The following is a 23,491-nucleotide window of genomic DNA, read 5'->3' on the forward strand; positions in this document are numbered from 1 at the left end:
TCCTTTCAGAAACTGGTTGGTTGCTACCATAACGTTGTGCCACGATTGCGCCTGTATATCCTTGCAGGCAGCTCACTGCTGAAGGCTTAAGAGTTTGTATCTGGGTGATAGTAATGATTTCTTCTCTTCTCTGCTTCTGGGCAGAGTATGTCCAGTACCATGGTGGTGAAACTGCTAGTCTGGCACTGGCTTGAATCGAAAGGTTTCAAATTCATAGAGAAACAAACAAAAAAAGAATTGGGATGTACAGAGATTCCCAGAAGTCCCCTGTCCCCATGCAACTACACCCTAAGACAGAATAAATATCTAATGAAAATCAAGCCCGGGCCCACTGAATTCAAACTGAAGAAAACCAAAATGACAGTAAAAAGATCTTGAAAGCAGGGAGAGAGAACCGATGCATCCAGTTCTGCAGGCATCCAGGCCTGCAGGCTGTGTGCACTTTGTTCTAATTGATCCCCTTTCAATCTTTCAGACTGGGTAATTTTTATTGAAACATCTTTAAACATATATTTTACCTGTTTTCTGCATTTTATCACTAATCTTTGAAATTTTACAATCTCAAATGTATTGAATTTTTCACATTTATTTAGTGTGTGTGTGTGTGTGTGTGTGTGTGTGTGTGTGTACACATGTGCCATGTGATCAGAGGACAATGTGTGGAAATTGGTTCACTCCTTTCTACAATTGGGTCCTTGCCTTTGTACTCAGGTCGTGAGGCTTGTGAGCAAGCACCTTAACCATTGAACTTGAGTTAGCCCCTCAAATACTGCACTTTTAAGTTCTAAAGTCTCTAGTTTAAACAGAGTTTTTGATCTCTGCTGACATGTCTGTAGGTCATCCTATCTACCTCTCTGTGCAGAATTAGACAGTTCAAACTCTTGCCTGCCGAGTGGGACATCTGCACCATCTCTAGTTCGCTTTCTGTTTTTCCCCTCCCTTCTTTTTCATTTTGATTTTCTGAGATAAGTTCTTTCTCTACCGTCCACGCTGACCTCAAATTCATTGTAGCAGCCTAGGCAGGTCTTAGATTCATATCTTCCCGCTCCAGTCTCTTAACTCCAGGATTACAAGTATGTCCCCATATCTGTCTTTCTCCCCCCTCCCCCTCCCTCCCTCTCCCTCTCTCCCTTCCCACAATGGGTCATATCTTTTACTTTCTTTCCTTCCTTCCTTCCTTCCTTCCTTCCTTCCTTCCTTCCTTCTTTCTTTTCTTTTCTTTCTTTCTTTCTCTCCACTTCTTCTTTCTTTTACCATCTTCTTTTGTTTTTCTTTTCTTAACAGGCTCTTGCTATTCTAGCCATCCCAAGCATGGTGTCACAGATGATTCTGTGTCCTACATTAACCTGGGCTCAAACACCCCCAACAACTTCTGGACTCAAGTGATTCTACTGCCTCAGCTTTGGAACTATAGGTGTGCACTAAACTCTAGCCATCCTGTTTCTTTATACACCAACTAAGTTTGAATTTTATCCTATATATTGTGGCACTTATATTGTGGAGAGTCCGTGTTCTGTTATATTCTGACTACAGATTCGATTCCCCTCCCCCAAATCCTCCCAGGTCTTCCCATCTTCTCTTCCACCCAAATACCCATCCTTTCTTCTCTTACTAGAAAACAAACAGGCATCTAAAAAAATAATTAAATTAAAATAAAAGTTGGATAGGACAAAACGAAGATCTGAAGAAAAAGTCGAAGAAAGGGGAGTGTTGACTTCTTTTTATAAAGCATTTGTTTAATGAGTTAAACAAAAATTAACTCTTGGGGGTGGACAACAGAAATATTTGCTTAGCTCTTCTATCCATAGTCTGGTAATTGTTTGCTTGTAGCCCTGCATGTGTGTGGTTCAGAAATCAGCTGGAGATTTGCGTAGACATACATAATTTGTGCAACCTTTGCTTTGGCTCCTAATAATTCCCCCTCACTGTCCACCAGCCATGGTTCCTTTAGACTACGCATTTGCTATTTCTGGTAAGAAATGCTTTGGGCATTCGAATGGTGTCTTCAGGATCCCTCAGCCCCAGCAAGGGAAACTCATCTGGAGTAATTTCTCTCTTCCAAGTGTTGATGCCTCTTGAGAATCTCTCCAATACTCTCAGAGAGTGTTTTGGTCTTTTATCCTGGGTTTATAATTACTGTCTGCGGGAAGATAGGTCTGACAGAGTCATTTATTTGGCCATAGTGGAAATGGAACCTGAAAGGAGTCTAAATCACTTCAGTGAGGGACTTGACAATAGCTAGTGATAGTTGAACCTACTTTGAGGACTATTATCTGTCAGGATGGTCACTGAACTTTGTTCTTTGCAAAAGAAAAATATGACAAATAACCTAAAATTCTAACAAAACCATGAGTAAATTAATTGTGGTATTTTTCTATAAATAAAGAAACGGGCTTGGGGGATGCTTAGTGGGTAAAGCACTTGCTTGTAAGTGTTAAGGAACCCAACGTAGAATTGTCAGAACTTGTCAAGCAGTGGTGGTGAAACCTTTAATCAGCACTTGGAAGGCAGAAGCAGGCAGATCTCTGAGTTTGAGGTCAGCTTGGTCTACAGAACAAGTTTCTGGATAGTTAGGGGTACACAGAGAAGCCCTCTCTTGAAAAACCAAACCAAACCAAACCAAGTGAAACAACCACAACAAAAAGAATAGTGGGCACTCATGTAAAGCTAACGCCTGTGGTCCTGTGCTGAGATCTGGGATGGGAAGCAGGGCAGAGAATCCCTGCAAACGCGTTAGCCAGATGGCTTGGCATAAGCAGGTGTGGACAACAAGAGAACTTACCTCAAACAAGGTAGGAGAGGACAGATGCTCAGACCATCCTTGCCATGTGTATCCGTGTCACCCACATACAAAAAACAAGCTGATGACTAACTAACATGACTAACTAAAAGTGTCATGGTCTACTGGCTGGTTCTGTGTGTCGACCTGACACAAGTTGGAGTTATCACAGAGAAAGGAGCCTCCCTTGAGGAAATGCCTCCATGAGACTCAGTTGTAAGACATTTTCTCAATTTGTGATCAAGGGTGGGAGGGCCCATTGTGGGTGGTGCCATCCCTGGGCTGGTAGTCTTGGGTTCTATAAGAGAGCAAGCTGAGCAAACCAAGGGAAGCAAGCCAATAAGTAACATCCCTCCATGGCCTCTGCATCAGCTCCTGCTTCCTGCCCTATGTGAGTTCCAGTCCTGACTTCCTTTGGTGATGAACAGCAATGTGGAAGTGTGAGCTGAATAAACCCTTTCCTCCCCAACTTGATCCTTGGTCATGATATTTATGCAGGAATAGGAACCCTGACTAAGACACATGGTAAGCAGAAAGTTTTATAAATACGTCTATATTTATACACGTGTATGGATAAATCATATATATATTATATATATATCTGCTTTGATACTTACATAAGCTTAAAGTATGGGACCTAGGTTCTAGGTACCTAGCTCATTTGGCAGTGTTTGTCTAACCTGCATGAAGCTCTGGGCTGGATTCCAAGCACTACAAAGAGCAAGTATGGTAGTGCATGGTTAAAGTCCTAACATCCAGGAGGCAGAGGCTGGGGTCTCAGAAGCTCAAAGTCATCATTGGCCAATTTACGAGTTAGAATCCAAGCTGAGGTGCATGAGACTGAAAAATAAAGCCTGCCTATCTACCTACATACCTACTTATCGACCTACCTACCTATGTCTGAGATAGGGCTGGGGATATAGCTCAGTGGTACAGTGTTTGCCTGTTATGCACTATGCAGACAGAAGAATAAATATTTCAAAAATAAAAAAATCCCACTTGTATGTGTATAGGTGTTCTGCTGGCATGTATGTCTGTGCACATAGTGCCTGTAGGTGCCAGAAGGTTTTGGGTCCCCTGGAACTGGAGTTACAGGTGGTTGTGAGAAGAGCATCAAGTGCTCTTAACCCACTAAATCTCTCCAGCCCCTAACATACATCATTGTGGATCTCGGTACAGAAGAATTTTAAAAAATATATTGTATTTTAATTGTTATGTATATGTGGAGAGGGGGTTGTGCATGTGTGTGCAGGTGCCCATAAAGGTCTGGGACATGAGATCTCCCTAGAGCAACAGATGATTGTGAGCTACCTGAAGTGAGTGCTGGGAACCAAACTTGGGTCCTGTGGGATGGCAGTACAAATTCTTAACTGCTGAGCAATCTCTTCAGCCCTATGATAATTTTATAAGGGATTATACTATTTATAAAATATATTATTTTATTTCTAGCACATAAATATTTGACACAGTATTACAAAATATTAAGATCTTGTGGACTAGCTAATAATATCAGTTTTTATGCTATTAGTTGCCATTTTTCGTTTTAGAAGAACGAGTTTATTTGGACTTATGGTTCCAGAGGGTCAGAGTCTATAATGGTGGAGCAATGGCATGTTGCAGGATCAGGAAGCTGGGAAATCACATTTTGAACCACACGCAGGAAGCAGAGAGGGCAAACCTCAAGATCTGTGTGGCTTTGAAACCTCAAAGCCTGCCTCTTATAACATGCTTCATGTAGCAAGGCCATACCTCCTAGACCTATCTAAAGAGCACCACCAACTTGGCCACCAAGTGGTCAACTGTCCAACACTATGAGGAAATCTCATTCAAATCACCCTATTGGGTAATCTGGGAATAGAACCCAGGGTTTGGACATGTTTGGCAAATGCTGTACCACATAGTTACAGCTGCCACCATTTGAGTTCTTTATTTTTAAAATAGAACTTTATATTTTTAAAAGATTTATTTTATGTATTTTATGTACACTGTAGCTGTTTTCAGACACACCACAAGAGGGTATCAGATCCCATTACAGATGGTTGTGAGCCACCATGTGGTTGCTGGGAATTGAACTCATAACCTCTGGAAGAGCAGCTAGTGCTCTTAACCGCTGAGCCATCTCTCCAGCCCCTGTTTTTAAATTGTCTTATTTTCTTTATCTTAAATATATATTTCCCTTTCCAAACTTAATATTTCTAAAAAAGGCATAGTCTTTTTATAATGACTATTATTTGCCTAATGAAACCATTATTGGTGTGTGTGTGTGTGTGTGTGTGTGTGTTAGAAGGGCAAATTCCAGAACCCATGTGTTACAGAAGCATTTTTCTATGGAGCTACACACTCAATCTCCCCCTTCATATTCCCATGTTTGAGGCATTTACTAAACAGTAGAAGGAAAACATTTGGAGAAGGATTTGAATAACATTATATCACAGAAGTCAAATGAAGAGGGAGGTTTTTTCTTTTAAGGTTTATTAATTTTTATAATTAATTAATTACAGATGGTTGTGAGCCACCATGTGGTTGCTGGGAATTGAACTCTGGACCTCTGGAACCTCTTGACTTATTTTCTTTATCTTAAATAAAATTTCCCTTTCCAAACTTAGTATTTCTAAATGCAAGCACGCGCATGTATGTGACCCTCTTAACTGGTGAGACATCTCTCCATCCCTATGAAGAGGGAGTTTTAGAAAGGATTAAGGAGCTACTTTGAATGCTTGCTCCAAGAGATAAAAACTACTATGCGTGACCAATAGTTATCAGAGACTCCTGCAAGCATCTATTGCAGCCAGGAGTGGACAGCATGCCAGCATGCAAGCAGGACAGTGCAGCTAGTAGGTAGCAATGTGCATTGCTTGTGTAGTAGGAAGGTTAGTCCAGTTTTTTCTTGGGCAGAAAAGTTCTCTATACACTAGATATCCACTTAAAACAAATGGAAGCCCTTATAACTACAGGCAGGGCTTAGGAAGCAAAGACATTTTATGTGGCAAGGAGAAGAGGCACAATTTCTGCAATGGACAAAAAAGTATCAGGAAAGGTTAGGGGCAGATGGGGGGACAGGCAGGAGAGAAGAAGATAAGGAAGAGAGTGTCTCCCTGAAGGAGTAAGTCAGAGCTTGTGCTGACAGAGAGAGACTGGGTGTAGAGATTGTCCAGGCTGGTGAATTAACCCTCTCAAGTCAGAAGCCAGAAGCAGTGAGAGCCAAGGCTGAGGAATAGTGTCAATGGTGTGTATGGTATGGAACTTTGACAGGGCCTGAAGAGAACCAGGGCCCTGTGAGTATTCTGAGCAGAACTGTCAACAACCGCTGTTTATGTGCTGGGTGCTCTGGACTCTCACAAGTATACTCGCTTAGTCTCGATAATGACGTTTGATATGACTATCATGCCACTGGCTTTTCGTATTTGTTTTTTGTTTTTTTGGAGAGGAAATAAAAACCTAAGAAAGTGAAAGGTCTTGTGTAGAAGCACAAAAGGCAGGTCTGAAATCCAGATCCGGATACACCCGGGTGGACATGACCTCAGCAGCAGCTGGTTCTCAGTGTGGAAACAGACGATCCGTGACAAACAGCGGCAACATCAGGCAGGGGGAGGGGGACAATTTCCAAGGCGTATTTCCTCCTTTGTTTTGTGTTCATCCAAGCTTATTTTTTTCCTTTCAAATTTCAATTACTGCTTTCTTTATTAATGCCCCAAGCTTCCCAGAAATTTTGGAATAGATCCTTGAGCTTTCCTCTAATCACACGAAATGTTTGTCGCTTTCTCAGAAAGGTTCATTATGTTCATATTTGGTTCAGAACACACTTCTGTGTATTTTGATTTTATTTACTCAAGAGGAACTGTTCACCGTCGTTCTTCACAGAATCATTTGTCTTTGCCTGAGACGGGGCTGTGGTCTGGGGAGCGAACAGTGATAGAGTATGAACTCTGGGCAGGTAGCTCAGGCTACCCACCAGCAATGCGGTCACAGGGGCATCCTCAAGAGCCTAATGACTTCCCCTGTTCACAGTTCAGCAGCTCTGCAGTGCGTGCACCATGGACAGCTCCCTAGACGTCTGTTTTTCAGGTCACTTGGAATACCTTGATAATTGTTCGCAGTATTTGTTTTTAATAGCCAAAGATCTGGATAATTAGTACATTTCTCAAAGAATTTAGTTATTTCCTTAACCTATATATCATTCTTCCTGAGACAGAACATTGATTTTTCTTCATATCAAAAAGCGCTCATCAACTTACAGTTCTTATTGCATTTGCTAAATCAGTTTGCTATGCTCGTTGCACCCTCTCCACTTACCCCCTGGTTTTCCAACAGAACAGTTTGGATGAAGATTGGTTCTAATGGCTGGCAGTTAGTCTTAGAGTTTCCGATTTTAAAAGAACTCTCGCCTCCGTTGTATTATTTCACTGCCTATTAATTCTGGGTGGCAGGCCGGATTTTATTGTTCCCATTTTACAGATGGCGAAGAACCACAGGCTAATGGAACTGAGTCTGGAACCTGATTCTTCTAAGCCTAGGCATCCAATGCTTTTTTACTTTGAGGTGGACTCGCCAGGAGTCTTCCTATTAATATGCATGTTGTCCTTTTGATCGCTTCCCATTTCCATAGGTTTCTGCTTCCCAGCAGAGAGAGGGGCTTCCTAGGGCGCCCAGGCTGGACTGCTGCAAAAAGCATTCCTGGGTTCTTTCTGTTTCCAGTTACTCCTCTTTCTTTTCTGTGGACCCTCCACCTTTACCATCTATGGAAATCTCCTCCTTTCTCTAGCTCCAACCCACACCCCCTCAAGTCGTCTCATAGCCCCCTGGCAGTGGGACCTCCCATCGCTGCTCAGCAGCATCCGCCAGGGGAGGCAGAGGGCACGGAGCGCAGCACGCCGGGAAGCCATGCAGAGGGTTACTTCTCCATTTCCTTCCTCGCAGTCCTCGGGAGCACCGTCGTCGCCCTCCGGCCCGGCTGTGTGCAGCCCGCCCCGGATCCGCCTCCCTGCCCTTCCTCCCGGAGGCTGAGACGCGCGTGGGACGCACCTGTGCTCCTCTCCGGTCACCGCGTCGAGGCGCCGGGGGCTGCTTCGCCCGCAGGATCTACGGGCCTGGAGAACGCCAATGGGGAGATCCAAATGGTCGGGGACTCCGGCACTTTAAGAGGCTTTTCTCTGGGAAACACCCGGCCCCTCCGTGCGCCTTATGAATGGAAATACTCCTCCCCCGGTCGAGCCCATTTTCCCTTTTCACCAGGAGCCGCAGCTCGCTCTCTCCTTTCGGTCTCCCCGCCCACATCCACGCGGGCAGCTCCAGGAGGGGACGGACAGGAAGCCTTTGGCCGCCCATTAAATCCCACCCATTTCTCCGGGGGCGATTTCCTAACCTTCCGGGACCGAATTCTGCAATTTGATGTGCGTTTTGTCCGAATGGTAGCGACACGGGCCTAAGGGAGGGGGAAAGCGAGGGGGTGGGGGGTGGGGGGTATGCGCTCTTTTCCTCGCAACATCGCTGGCGGAGCGAGGGAGCTCACACGACACAGATTTTGGGGCAAAGCCTTTCCATCTGGACAGCACCATGTCCACCAAAGCGGAGCAGTGTAAGTAGCAGCCGGCCCGGCGTTCGGCCCGGCCTCCGGCTGGGAGCTATCGCAGCTGCGGCGTTTGCGGCTGCTGGGAGACCTTGGCATTGTGCTGGTGCGGGGGTGGGGGCTGAGGTTGGGGCGGGTGGCGGGTGGGGGGTGGAAGGAGGTGGGGGAGGGTGGACGGCGGAGGCAGCGCGGCGCTGTCCCCGGTGCTGAAAAAAATAATGCAGTCTACTGGGGCTAGCAGTGGGGTTCTCCAGACCGAAGACCCCGCGAGATGAAATTAAAATGGGGTCATTCTCGGGAAAAAGAGGCCTCGTATCTTTCAGATAAACATTTCTGTATCTCTTGTTGGAGTGGGGGAAGGGGGGCAGCGGCAAATCAGGGGCGGGGAACTGTCAGTTGCAACCAAAGCCTGCCTGGCCTTCTGAGCATGCCCAGTTCCTGGTGCTGGAGCCATCGGGGAGTTTGAGTCTGCAGTTTCCACTTCGGGTGGAAGAGGCAAGAAGGGAGAGGGGGGGGAGGGAACAGGGAGCAGGCTGAATTCTGCTTCAGTATAAAGAAAATTAACTCGTGCATAGCAACACCGCTCTTCTGGAGCAACTAACCTCCACTGTGTGGGGGCTTACAAGACAGTGAAAGGATCTCTGGGAAAATGATCTAATTGGTCTAATGATTTTTCCAAAGAGCAGGCTTTCTTTGTAGGGCAGCTTACACAAACCGTAATAGCACAGGAGGAGTTTGGTTGTACCAATAATGACTGACTCTGTGCTTGGCTGGTAACAACATGGTAACTCCATGTGGACAGAGGATGTTTCCAGCATGGTCCCCATAGTAACTCCGATTGCAATGTGCACTAGTAGGCCTTGGGTATGAACTTGGTAGGTTGGTTGATTTGATTGTTTACCCGAGTGCACTTGAGGGACTCAGAAACTTAAGCTTTTGGTTGTAAATAAATGATCATTTTAAATAAGCAATCAGTTGGTATTTCATGCAAGAGTAACTAGAACTTGTTTTTTGAAATGATTCTTTGTTCTTTGTATACATTTATTCTGGTAATGCTGTCACTATTTAAGCCTGTGTAATTCTTCTTTGGAACGGTACTAACATGGATTTGGAATGTGTTAGATAAAATGCTGTACACCGTTTATCCACCACATAAGACTGAAAGAGCTGGAGATCACACAGTGCCCAGACTGATGTTTCTTTAGACATTGTGTGTGTCCACTTTCCACCAGAGCTTTCGCCATGATTTTGAAATCCAGAACATCTGGGTTTAAATGTTAGTTTTGCCTCTCTTTGACCTTGGGCAAGATAACTGACCCCTCCAAACTTCATTTCCTCATCTGTAGATCTGGGGTGAAGCTGCTGACGGTGTGGTTGTGATAATAAGTAAGAAAATACACACGAAATATTTCATGATCCCAGCATATAGCGTATACCCAATATATGATTCCTACAATGCTACCAGGCAGTTCCCATTTCAGTTATCCATCTCTTCTAAATAGTGAAAAAAGTCTCCTATGATTTTTTTTTGCCCATTTCCAAAAGTCAAATGTACCCTCAAAGTTAAATTCTGTTTCTACAGAGACTTTCAAAAATATCGGATGCTTATTTTCACTCGTTTTACAGTGTATGTAACAGAATCAGTGCAGAGCTCCCTACTTGAGGACAACATTAGTGCCCCTGAGAACTTTATTGTGCTCTGGTTATCAAGAAGCCCCACCACCTGTCATTTGATTCTGTAACATATTATATAAGTGTTTTCAGGTTAAAGCCAGTGGATATCACTGTCCTCTTACTGCGCTCTCCTTCTTGTGTTGTATTTTGATGTCTGCCTGGTGTTTTGTTTCGCTTCTTTCCTGGGCAGTGAATTCTAAGCTGGAAGAAAATCCAGACCAGGGCTTGGCTGTGGATTGAAAGACAACTATGTTATACTTGTTTGCAAAACAGATGTTTTCGTCTGTAGAGGATAAACTGGACTCTGGTTGGGCTAAAATATGTGGATTTGAGCTGCACGTGCCCTTCTGATGACCTGTGAGACCTGGATCAATTAGGTTAATAGTTTTGTGCCTTAAAATTGCATCTAAATTAGGGAATAACTGTAATAGCTATTGTTGGAGGTCAAAGGGGATAAATAAATAATAAATAAATAAAGGAGGCCGTTTGGGGGCCTCATAGACATATTTTACATTGAGAGTTAGGAATTTATTCCTTTTCCTCCTTCACACACTAACATGAACGGACGGGATGTGCACTCCAGAAAACAGAGCAGCAGCAGAGAAAGCTGCACAGTGGATAGCTGTAAATGCATCCACTAAGGCAGAGTTGCAGATCGCAGTTTATCCTTGGGCTTGGTAGGAGTACAGCTATTTGGAGAAGAGAAAGCAGAAAGGACCAAAAAGATTTTTTTCCCCTCTTGTACTGGGCGTGAAGATCACCAGAGGAAGAGGAGAGGCAGAAGTCCTTTTCTCCTCTGCAGTCAGGAGCATGCACAGAACAGCCTTCTTAAGAACCAAGTAGGAGGAGGATTGGGCTTAATATAATATAACGAGATTATTTCATTACTCTTTTTTTTTTCTTGGAGTCTCTTGAGAAGTGAAGGTTCCACATACAGGAAGTGGATATAGTTTGGTTGAGGCAGCAAGAGGAAGTACTTGCATTTCAACCCAAACAGATTACGTGTACCTCTGAAGTGTAGAGTATCAGGGAGCTGGGACAAACGGTCCTTATTTCGTGTGCAGTAGCATTTTCTTGTATGTGATCAGCAGCCACGGTGCAAGATAGATCAGTTTTAGTTAAGACGTGTAGTTGGAAGCCTGTGTGAAACTTCCAGTCTCTGCTGTCTGCAGAGCTTGCCTGAGAACAGGAGGTTAAAAAAACCTCCCAGCATTTTCTCAGGCAACTGCAGAAGATCCAAGTTCTTTTTCCTCTTCATGGCTCCCCACGCCCCTTACAGAGTCCACTGTAGTGAAGGGGCTCATATATGTAACATTGTACATGTAGATGCACATGTAGATGTGGGAATGGTTAAAATAGGAATTCATGATCTATGTGGGTTTCTCAAAAGTGTTCTCCCACCCCTCCCCCAACTTTTTCTTTCCGTTGGTAGTTATCGATAACCGACCTGGAATGTATGATGGGGAGGGGTGCTCTCTAGCATGAGCCTTTGCTTTTGACAACAGCAGAGTCTAGGGGTTGTAACATCAGGTTGTGGGCTTGGTTTGAAACTTGACTCTGCCTCTTGCAAGCTTTGTGACCTTGAGCAAGTCAGTTTAACTCATCTGAGTTTTGGTCGAACCATTTATAATTCCATAGCTGTTATGAAGACGACCAATGGAAAGCACTCAGCACCGAAGGCTGGCACACGGTGTGGAGTGGAGAGGAGATGCGGCCTGCTTTTGCCATAAAAAAATACAACCACGTGCTTGCTACCAAAGTGGGGGGGGTGCATATAAACTCTGAGTCTAGTTTTCTAGAATGCAGCAAAAATTTTAAAAAGTGATATTACTTAAATGGTACATAGACTATTGGGCAAGACTGCACTTCTTGTCTCTTTTGCATGGGGATTCTTAGAGTTGATATATCTAGCAAAGTGCTCGTTGGTTACCTACATAGAACCAGTTTTTTGCTTTTTTTTTAAGGCGTGAGCTGCCTTTCTGTCATGTCTTGTGTTGTGATGACAGTGTGACAGTTGGTAAACGTGAATCCCGTATCTGAACCCGAATCCCCATCATAATGTCTGTCAAAATTGGAAATCAACCACTAACAATTTAAACTCAAGATACCCAATCATGTAATAGAAATGTGTATATTATTTTTTAATGTCTTCATTGACTTGGTATCTTTGTCTTAATAACTAAACATAATTTTGATTACATTAGAGGCCTTTAGAAAAATTTAAGTTACAGTTGTGTGTGTGTGCATGCGTTTGTGGGTGTGCGTGAGCGTGTGTGTGTGCGTGTGTATGAGTATGCGTGTGTGTGTGCGAGTGTGTGTGTGCGAGTGTGTGTGTGCATGTGTGTGTGTGCGCGTGTGCATGTGTATGCGTGTGCGTTTGTGCGTGTACGTGTGTGCATGAGTGTGTGTGTGCGAGTGTGTGTATCTGTGTGTACTTGCACCCCATGGGATGCATGTCGAGGTTAGAGGACAACTTTCTGGAGCCTTTCCTTCTAGCATGTGAGTTGGAGGACTGAACTCTGTGTCGGGCTCGGTGGCAAGCACTTCCTGCTTTACCCATGAAGCCATCTTGCAGGCTGCGGACAAATTCTTTTAAGACTGGATCTACTTAGCGGTCTAAGGTTGAGCTCCTTCCTAGGCAAGCTTAATCGTCCTGCTGTATAAATCAATAGACAGCTTCCTTTTTTTCCCTTCCACATGAGAAAGTCACCAGGATAGAAAAGCATTCTTCCTTTGAACACAGGACTGTGACCTACAGTCTTGGGGAAAAAATCTTTGCATAACACCACAGAATAGCTTCTTGCAGGGGAAAGGCTTGTTTTCTGCATATACGCAACAATTAGTGATTTGTGATTGTAGAACGAACAACGGTTTTCGGTTTATGTTTTACGCGACTCCTCTGCGTTGTTTGATACTAGTTAAGGCAGTCCTCAAACTCTCCCATGTGTCTGACTATCTCTACTCAGACCTTTTTTTTGTGGGGGGGGCTATGTTTTGCTTTTAGATTATTTACCCAAAATTCCAAATTTGGTCCAGCCTCATTCTCTCCCCTTCCCAATGATATCGGTTACTTCCCTCCTGTTCTAACTCCCCAACACAGCCTGCCAGTCGAAGCATGTATCTTGAACTAGGTGCCCTTATCCCTTCAGGCATCTGGCACGCAGGTAAACACACTCACTGTTTTGTCTCAAAGTGGTACATTTTAAAAATGTTCATCTCGGTGAGTGGCGCCGTTTGTTTCAGTCAAACAATCATGAGTCCTCCAAGGTTTCCCCTCTCCACAACAGCTATCCAGAAAAATCACCAAGCTCTTCATCTTCTAGCTCACCTGCAACATCTCTGTTTTATAGTTTCCCTGTGCTGGCAGCGGGCTGAGTATATAATTCTGTCAGTGCACTGTGCCCTTTGTTCGAAACGTTCTTTCCCTCTGTGGTCCTTGGTGTCGCGTGGCTGACGCTGACTTAATGCTGAGTGTCTAGTTCAGATGCTTTGCTCTACTGTCCATCTCCTCCGTGTGCACTTAGATGTCGTATTGGATTCCAGCAATTAGCTTGGTCATTAGGTCCCTTAATTTACTTGGTGTGCGTGTATAATATTGTATTCTTATCATAGCTCCTGGATGTGTCACGTTGCTGATGCACACATTTTACACAAAAACTGGATCTTGAAGAAATAAAAAATGATTGAGGGTGGATGGAAAAATGTTTTTTTTTTGTTATGGAAGGATTACATAATCAAGTTCTCGAATATGGTTTTATGCTTTACTTTGTATTATTACAAAATTTGGCTCTCTCTCCAGTGTGAATATTGCATAAAATTTGTTTTTCAAATGGATTTATAATTGTCAAAATACTTGAGACTATAGTTGCTTAATCAAATGTTGTAGTGTTTATATAACAAGTTACATTTTTATTGAATATTGAATATGATTTTGATTCTTTCTAATTAGCTAAAATTTCCTTTTATTATGTTTAGCATGATAATTAGGATTCCTAATTGGTAGGCCGTCTTAGCCCACAACCAGCCAATTGGTTTTTGTCAGATAAAGCGGCAGTACATGAGAAGTCAGAGATCCCTTGAGACGGTTCCTGTTCAAGTCCTATGCCCCGGCTTTCCAGCCGTGTGTAGGGCTGACGTTGAATTCTTTTGTGCTGTCATTGTGTGTTAGAACAGCGGCACTCAACCTTCCTAACTCCCTGACCCTTCAGTGCGCATCCTCGTGTTGTGGTGACCCCAACCGTAGAATTACTTCCATTGGTACTTCATCGCTATAATTTTGCTGCTGTTAGGAATCGCCATGTAAATATGTTTGCTGAAGGGGTCGAGGCCCACAGGTTGAGCACTACCATGTTAGATGTCCATGTGCCTCGATCTCTTACATGCTGAAGATTTACGGCGGCAGCCGTAAAGTGAGCAATGGCGGTGTAGATGCGCAGAGAACTAGCTAGCATGGACTCACCGATAGCCTAGCTTTCCGTGGTGGGCAAAGCTCAACCAGGCTCTGTAGCTTCTTTCATCTCGAGCGTCCTAGTTCTGTCCTGCCTGTCTGCCCTTCTAACTCTTTCAACGGCACACAAACCATCACGAGCCTCACTTTATACTTGACGTTGGATTAGACATAGGGAGGTGTCCAGCATCGTTTTTGTCAATCCCAGAGACTGACTGACTGGATAAAATTGAAAGGATGTGTGCACACATATACGTTTGTGTACATGTAGTGTGTTATTTTAATTGTAAGGACAAATGGGCTTGTCTTAGAAGTTGAAAAAGATGATAACTAACTCATGATCATATAACCAACTTGGCATAAAGAGTTACACACACACACACACACACACACACACACACACACACACACACACCCCAAATAAAATAAAATAAAATAAAAAAGGTAAGGTAAGAAAAATAAAAGCCAGGCACGGTGGCTTGCACTTTAATTCCAGCACTGGAGAGGTGAGATAGAGATCTCCGTGGGGCTTGCTGGTCTACCAGCCTGGCCTTCTTGGTGAACTCCAGGTGAGACGGGGTGGATGAACCTCAAGATAGAATAGTCCGTGAAGCTGTCCTTTGGCCTCCACATGCATAAGAGTGTATACACAGAGGTCTCCCCTGTTCTGCTCCACAAGAGTTATTTACATTTGAATCTTAACCTCTCGCAGGGAAGTTTAGATATTTATTGTTTCTGCCTTCTTATGCCAAACAGTTTGGTATATATTACTTCTAATGTTAGCTTTGATAGAGAAGGGCTAATACACTGGTACTCTGGTGTTCTCTCAAGTATTCCTTAGATAGATCACTTCCTTCTCTTGCCGTTGCCAATTAGTTACAGGTTTACCATAGCATTTCTCTATTATGACAGCCTTCTAACATACATCCCCAAATCTGCTTCTGATGGCAGATCTTGGTTGTCAGTTCGACATAGATGGGAAGGAGGAAATTTATTTGAGAACGTTCTTTCCACCATATTGGGCTGTGGGCAAGCCTGTGGGAGCATGTTCTTGATGGATGATTGATGTGGGAGGTTCAGCCCAGTATGGACAGTGTTGTCTCTGTGCAGGAAGGCCTGGGATATAAGAAAGGTAGCTGAGTAAGCCAGAGGAACATGCCGGTAAGCAGTGTTCCTCTGTGGTCTCTGCTTGAGTTCCTGCTTCCTGGCTCCTGCTTGAGTTCCTGCCTTGTGTTCCCTTGATGATGGGTGTACCATTTAAGCCAAGTTAATCCTTTCCTTCTCCAAGTTCTTTTTGGTAAGTGATTTATCACAGAAAGGCAAAGCTAAAGTACTGCTCTTCTCCCCATCAAATGTATTGTCATACAGCAGCCTGGATGACCCATCAAGAATACAGAGACCAGCCTGTCAGTCAGTGCCCTCAGCTTTAAAACCATGGGTAACTGACCAGCACCCCTGACCTAGGTCAGAGCTCAACAGAACCATCACTTACTAAACAGTTGAACACTGAAACATGTGTGGGGTTAAGAGCTCAACAGAACCATCACTTTCTAAACAGTTGAACACTGAAACATGTGTGGGGTAACTGCCATTTGGTGGTAGCATTTCAAAGATCCCAGAAACTTGCCTTTTCTCACCATCACTTAAAAGGTACATTCCAGGTTTTCTGTACCTCCTCCTTCAGAGGTGGAATTACAAAAGGACTTGTGACCTATGCTCACCCAGTTAGTGCAGAGTGCAGGAATCTTTCTTTCCATATATGAATATTCCTTTAGGTTGGCTCATAATAAAGACAAGCTACTGGCTGACTACTTCCGCCAGCTGTGTTAACTGGAATAAAGCCCATTTGCCTTCGTTCTCTACTTGTGCAGCTGAAGAAAAAAAGAAGAAAGGAAAGAAGGAAGGAAGGAAGGAGAGAGAGAGAGGGGGGGAGCTGTGTGTGGCCATGTCTCCATCTTCTGTGACTTCTTTAGAAAGTACCAGAACCTGGTTGGCTTAAAACAGCAATATCAAATACAGCCCAGACAGTTGAGACAGTTGGTGTTTTTGTCTGTCTTTTTCCATGAAGTGGGTCTCACGATGCAGCATCCTACAGCCTAGAGCTGGCCATTCTGCCCTTGCATCTCATACTCAGGTACCAACACGTGTGATTTCTAGTAAGACCACAGCGGTATTTCTTTGTTAAGTAGGATATCCTTTTAGATCCTGGTAATATCCGGTAACAACATATCCATCTATCAATTATTTGCTTTATTAGGTTAAAAATATTCATTTTATTTTTACTTTATGTGTATGCGTGAGCACCTGCATGGATGTATACGTGCCACTCGCATGCTTGGTGCCTGAGGCCAGACGCGTCAGATCCCCTGGAACTGACGTTACAGGTAGTTGTGAGCCACCATGTAGATCCTGGGAAATGAATTCTGGTCCTCTGCAAGGATAGCAAGAGTTCTCAATCTTTTAGTTATCTATCCAGTCTCTGAAGCTCTGTAGTCTGTCTGCCTGCCCATCCGTCTGTCCGCCCATTAGCTCTAGTGAGTACTAAGCTAAGTTCATTTTCTGTATCCACTGCAAACATATGACATCTTTTAACTTTATTCTATTTGGAAAACCTTGATAAATTTTGTAATAACAGAAATTAGTTGATTGGTTGGCGGGGTTTGGAGGAGGTAGAGCAGGGGTGAGCCCTAGTCAGGATTTGGGGACAATCTTCTGTTTGGTATTGGAAGTGAGTTTGGGACACTTTGTCTTGCTCTGCAGCATAGTAGCGTTGAGACCGTTCCTTCTTAAATGTGCTGTGTTCCCTGTGGAACCATTTAGTTGAGGGCTTTTTTTTTTTGTGATAGAATTTTTAAACTTTTCTGTTTGTTTTATAACGTGTATTATTTAGACTTTCTGCTTTTTTCCCCCACTGGGGTGAGATTTGGTATGGTTTATTTGTCAGAACAATGATGATACATTTTATTTACATTTTCTGTTTTGTTTGTATGGGGTTATGCAAAAGTCCCTATGAACTCAAAAGTCCTCAGGTTTGATATTTGTTTCTCTTTATCCCTTATAGTGAGACTTTCTCCCTGGGCCTCCTACACATTAATTTCAGTTTTTCTTACTCCTTGCATTTTTTCGTTATTTATTTTCATGAGTTTTGAGTTTCTATTAATTTAATTTTTATCAACATACGCACTCCATATAATATATTTTTGGTGTTTCCTTTGGTTGTAGCTTACAGATTTCTGGTCGCAGATTTGAGATAGTATTATCATTATATTCAAGAAATTTCTGCAGTAGAATCTCATGCTTTGCCAAGAGCCATTTACAGTGTAGGATTCCAACGTGGTCGGGTATTTTGCTTTTCACTCTTGTTACTGATTTCTATTTTTATTGCACTGTATTCTAGAGATGATGAGGGGCTGCTATTGTTCTTTAAGACGTTCAAGTTTTTCCTGGTTTTGCCCATGTTCCATGTGCACTTGAAAGACTGTCGTAATATCTGTCATTGATTAGACTGTCACACTCGGCAGATATCTACATGATTGATTTTGATTAGCTCTTCTGCACCCTCTTGATTGTAACCACACTTGATTGGGTTGGGAGAGGTATGTGGAGGTCTTTTGGATTAGTATGTTTCTGTCTGTTCCTCCTGCATCATCGTGTGTGGCTGCTCATGGAAGTTACTCTCGTTTATTGGGTGCAAAACTATCCATGACCACAACCGTCACTGTGAGTGTAGCCTTCAGCAGCACGCCACACACATGCACACCTAGGAATACTTGGTGACCTTGTCAGGCGTCAAGATGATGGCTCCTGTTTGCTTCTTTATTTCTTCATGTTTACTTGATACATCGTCTTGCTTTTAACTCCTTTGAGCTTCTTTGTTTAGATGTGTCTTTTCTATTCTGTCTAGGGTTGGGTTCTTCTTTATTAGCTAATCTGAAAATCCCATACTTTTAGTAGGTGAGTTAAACCCATTTACATTTGCTGATAGGATCCATATGTTTGTCTTATTCCTATCATTCTTTTATTTATTTATTTTTTACATTTTTTTATATCAAAGGCTTTTTCATATGGAGTAGGTTTTTAATTTTCTTATTTGTTCTATTCATTACATTTATATCAATTTTCATGTAAGGGTAATTAGGTCGTATGTTTGGGGGCTAACTATTTCTCCACACTGAACAGTATTGGAATTATTTGTAGCTCCCCTCACCCAGTATCTGGTATAAAATAGTATCTCTTTATTTATAATTAATGCCTATTAGTAAGTCATATCTACATACACTATTTATTCCCCAGACTTTCAGCTTTTTAATAATTGGATAGTTGTTTCTGTGTTCCCTCTCTATAGCCGTGTCTCAGCCTTGATCCTCGGGCTCACTAACAGTACCCACCACTTATTCCTTCTCACAGATTCTACCGGAAGGGATCGCAGGCTCAATATGCCCTGAGTTTTGGCAGGTTTATAAAGGTTTGTTTATAGCCTTGTACTTGACGACTAGGTTGGGTACATATAAAACCCTAGACTTACACTTCCCATATTCAAAGGCCTTAAATTTGTTGAAATTTTTCCTTTGGGTTTTAAGAATTGGTAAAGTGGGCTGCCAGTATTATTGCCCTTCTCTTGCTTACTGCTTTTGTCTGTTTGCCCAAATGACCCTTCGAAGTGGCTTTTACGGGACATGACATGATTTATTGTTGGCTGTGCTGAAGTCATTGCCATGTGGCCTTTCGATATTCAATTTCAAGATGTTTGAGGAAAATGTTTTGAAACTATTGTTTTGATAGTTGTTTTGTCCTATTTTTGCCTTTTTCTCATGATCCACATCTTAGGTATGCTTTTCTTTAAACAATTGTTTATTTATATGTGTGGGTACTTTCCCTACACATTCGTCTGGGTACCATGTGCATGCCTGTTGACCATGGAGACCAGAAGAGGACACTGGATCCCTGGGAGTAGAGTTACAGATGGTTCGTGAGCCACTATGTAGGTGCTAGGAATCGAGCATGGCTCCTTTGGAAAAACAGCCAGAACTCTTACTCACGGAGCTCTCTCTCCAGCCACTCAATCTTTTATTTATTTTTTTAAACTATTTTCTGAGTAGATCATTTTCTGTTTTAAAAAAATCTACATGTTTTTTATCTCTAAAACTATTTATTGGTTTTGTATGTGTTTATGTGAGTCTATAGGCATCTGTGTATATGTACATGCGTGGGTGTCAGAAGGGGCCTCCACTGTCATTCTCCACGTATTCCTCTGAGACAGGGTGTAGAGGAATCCAGCAACATGGCTGCTCTGGCAAGGGATCACATCCGAAGATATGGTCTGGCTGGGATGGAGACACGCCACGCATCTTTAATCCCTCTGACTAGAATACAGACGTTCCCTTAGCACGTACCTTTGATCTCTCTGGCTGGAGTGTAGACATGCCTTGAGCATACAGCTTTAATCCCAAATAAATGTCATCTAATTGAGGGGCAGACAAAACGATGAATCAGAGAAAGATTTGACAGGATGAGTCAGAGGATATACCCAGCTCTCACAAGGACAGCAAAGAGAGGCTACTTAAGCACATGGAGGGAGAGAGAGTCAACTGAGTTCAGCTGAGTTCAGTTGGGTTAAGTCTGGTTGAACGCAGTTGTGCTCAGTTAAGTCTGGGGCAGTTCAGTTCATAGAGTTCAGGGGCAGTCTTTCCAAGCAGAGTAATTCAGACAGAAACCAAGGGAAGCCAATTTGAATCAGTTAGCTTGGAGAGGCGTTTGGGCCAGAAGAACCGAGTTCAGAACCAGCCTGCCAGAGCTCAGAAAGAACTAGAAAGGGTAAGTTTGTTCAGCAGTAAATCTTGGACGCTGAAACATTCCAGGCCTAGGTTAGCAGAAGGAGGCTGGAAGCTGAAGCCTTCAAGACCGGGCTTGTGGAAGATCAGATTGTACAGAGGTTAGAAGCATCCAGGGTTAGGTCTGGGGAGAGTGAGAACAGAAATAGAAATGCTCTGGGCCCAGCACAAGCCATGTTCATAAAGCTTGGGTCTGGCTCTCATCTCATCCCTTCATCTGAGACAATAAAAGCGACATTTACACTTACAGCAGGGTCTCTCCCTGAACCGTGGACTTGCAATTTCTCAGCTAGGCGAGAAGCCAGAAAACTGCAGTGATCTGTCACTGGCCCCTCAGAAGGGTTTAGAAGCAATTTGGGGACATCTAGCTTGTTCAAGCTATGAGATCTGAACTCTCTAGTCCTCTTAAGTATTTATTGATGAGCCATCTCTCTGGGCTTCTATTTAAAAAAAAAAACAACTACAAACACAATATGCCTTGATTAGTCACTTTTGAACTAGCCTATTTGTGGTGACTCCACACATACACTCATTCAAGTTACTTAGCCCCTAACTTGCAATGTTAACTATAGATAGAAAATGGACACTGTTTAGTTGAATATTGTCATCTCATGACTACCATGTTATTATATGTGTGAGCATTAGCTTGTAACCGTAAGCATTTGACTGCATCATTATGTTTTGTTCCATTTGCCAAGTTTGGAAGCTGTTTCATATAGCAAGACCAATCTGTCTTCAAAATGTGGCTGGATGGATTTTTTTCCCCTAGATTTATACACACATGTAGGCATGCATGTATCATTGTCAGCATGACAGGGCCCTCACCACAGAGGACTGCCTGCACTTTTAACCACCATCTGCTCCTTCTACCCCATCTCCAGAAGGACACTCACTTGGGTCTGTCACGGAAGTATTGCGTTTTGTAGAATCTCACATAAATGGAGTCGTTCGTCCCTTAGCCGTTCTTATTTATCTTTTGGTTTTGTTTTCTTGTTCAGCTGAGACCACCGGTTACTTTATGAGGAGGAAATGGTTTTTAAAGGTCATTGCCCGTGTCTGTTTGGGGCCATGGTAAGCTGTCACACCATGGCAGGAGCATGTAGCGGAGAAAGCTGTTCAGCTCATGGCAGTCAAGGAACGAAGAGAGGAGAACCTGGGTTTCCAGTAGTTCCTACTGGGGCACACACCTAGGACCTGACATCTTTCCATTACGCTCACCCCTTGAAGGTTCCGCCACCTCCTGACAGTGCCACAGGTTGGTCACCTTTGGGGAACTCCTATTCAAACTGGAGCAGGTCTTAATTAGCACCGTGTTTTTGAAGGTCACTTGTGCCATATGCATTTTTATGGCTCTGTAGTATGCCGGGGCACATGTGCAGTGCCCTTCCTTTACACATTCCCCATTCAGTAGATATCCAGAGAGTTTCCAGCTCTTGGACCTTGTGGATGGTGCTGCTGGGAATGTTGGTGTATGTGTTTCACCTGGGATTTATTTTTCATTTCTCTGTGTTTTGAGCCTGCATCTCACTATGGGCTCCTCGCTAGTCTGAAGTTCACTATGTAGTCCATCTAGATTGGCCTCGAATTTACAGTAATTCTTCTGTCTCAGCTTTTCAAGTGCTGAGATTGTAGACATGGCCCAAGTGCCTGGCTTCACTCTGTGTGTGTGTGTGTGTGTGTGTGTGTGTGTGTGTGTGTGTGTACATCACTATATAGATATACATGTGTGCACATATAGAGGCCAGAATAGGATGTTAGGATGACCCCTGCTGTTCTGTCTTATTTCCTTCGGGCTGGGCCTCTCACTGCACCGGAAGCTAGGCTGACAGGCCAGTGAGCTCTGAGGGTGCTCTGTTTCCACTCTCAATGCTGAGGTTGTAGGCACATTCAGGCATGCCTGGCTTTTTATGTGGGTGCTAGAGATTTGAACTCAGGTTCTTTTTTACTTTTTTTTTTTTGTTCTTTTTTTCGGAGCTGGGGACCGAACCCAGGGCCTTGCACTTCCTAGGTAAGCGCTCTACCACTGAGCTAAATCCCCAGCCCCTGAACTCAGGTTCTTATGCTGACCCCGAGTCATACTCCTTACCTCTGTTTACACCCTTAGGTTCAATACCTGGAGTAGAATTGCTTGGTATTACGATAAATGAATATTTGATGTTAAAAGATATTGCCTTACCGTTTTGTAAAAGGGTTGTAATGTCTTTGTACTCCCACCAGAAGTACAGGAGAGGGTTCCAGCATCCTTTATCCTTGCCTGTACTTAATATTCTCAGTCATTTAAATCTTAATCTTTCTGGTGAGGGTATAATGGAATCTTCTGTGGTTTTAGCTAGCATTTCTCAGAGGACTAGCAACATGGGTCATACTTTCCCGTGCTCATTGGCTATTTGGTGTTTTCTTCTGGACAATGCCTGTTCTAATCTTTTGGCCGTTTTAATTGACAATTTTGGTTTCATTGAGTCATACGAGTTCTGTGTAAGCGCTAGGCTCAAGTACATTTTCCTGAAAAATTTGCCTTCAACATGTAGCTTACTTTTATGTTTTATTAACTCTGACTTAAAAAAAAATGAGTCTGTGTGTGTGTTCACATGTGTGTGCACATCTGTGGAGGTTGGAGGACACCTTGGTTGTTAGTCTCAGGAAGGCCGTCCCCCTCTTTGAGACAGGGCCAGCTATTGACTTGGAGGCTCACCGGTTAGATTAGACTGTCTAGCCTGTGGTTTCAGGGATTCACTTTTCTCTGCTTCCCCAGGACTGGCTCACAAGTGTGTGCCACCGTACCTGGCATTGAACTCAGGTCCTCATGCTTGTGAGCAAGCATTTTGCAAGTGAGCCTTCTCCTCCACCCCTAACTGTGACTTTAGAGATGAGAGCTTTTAAATTGCCTAGTTACGTAAATTTTTATTTTAATTTTTTTTTGCTTTTGATATCATATTCAAGAATTTTTTTCCTGATCATCGTCACAAATATTTTCTCCAATGTTAAAGAAGTTAAATTGTTTTGCCTCTTTTAGGTCTGTGAGTACCTTAGAGTCGATTTCCATGCGTGGTGTGAGGTGAGGTTTGGGGTTTATTGTTTCCCCATACAATGTCCATTCGTACGGGCTCCATTTGCTATGAAAACCATCTTGTCGTTATTGAAGTCCCTGGAGACCTTTGCAGAGAGTCAGTGAACCGTGTAGGTGTAGCTTTATC

General features: G+C 43.3%; 1 protein-coding gene across 8 annotated transcripts in view; it reads left to right on the top strand.

The window, feature by feature from the left end:
• The first annotated feature begins 1,730 nt into the window (after positions 1-1,730).
• Positions 1,731-23,491, top strand: part of Unc79 (unc-79 homolog, NALCN channel complex subunit) — a 250,710-nt gene continuing 228,949 nt past the window's right edge. For 3 of the 8 annotated variants that reach the window (XM_063261990.1, XM_063261980.1, XM_063261988.1), the window contains exon 1: positions 8,215-8,354. In XM_063261990.1, the coding sequence (XP_063118060.1) occupies positions 8,333-8,354 (22 nt within the window). In that variant the 5' untranslated portion in view covers positions 8,215-8,332. Of the gene's footprint in view, positions 8,355-8,820; positions 21,553-23,491 lie in introns of those variants that run through there. The other 5 variants (XM_063261997.1, XM_063261998.1, XM_063261995.1 and 2 more) reach the window with 4 other exon arrangements.

This window comes from Rattus norvegicus, chromosome 6 (genome assembly GCF_036323735.1).
Source record: "Rattus norvegicus strain BN/NHsdMcwi chromosome 6, GRCr8, whole genome shotgun sequence".
NCBI lineage: Eukaryota > Metazoa > Chordata > Mammalia > Rodentia > Muridae > Rattus > Rattus norvegicus.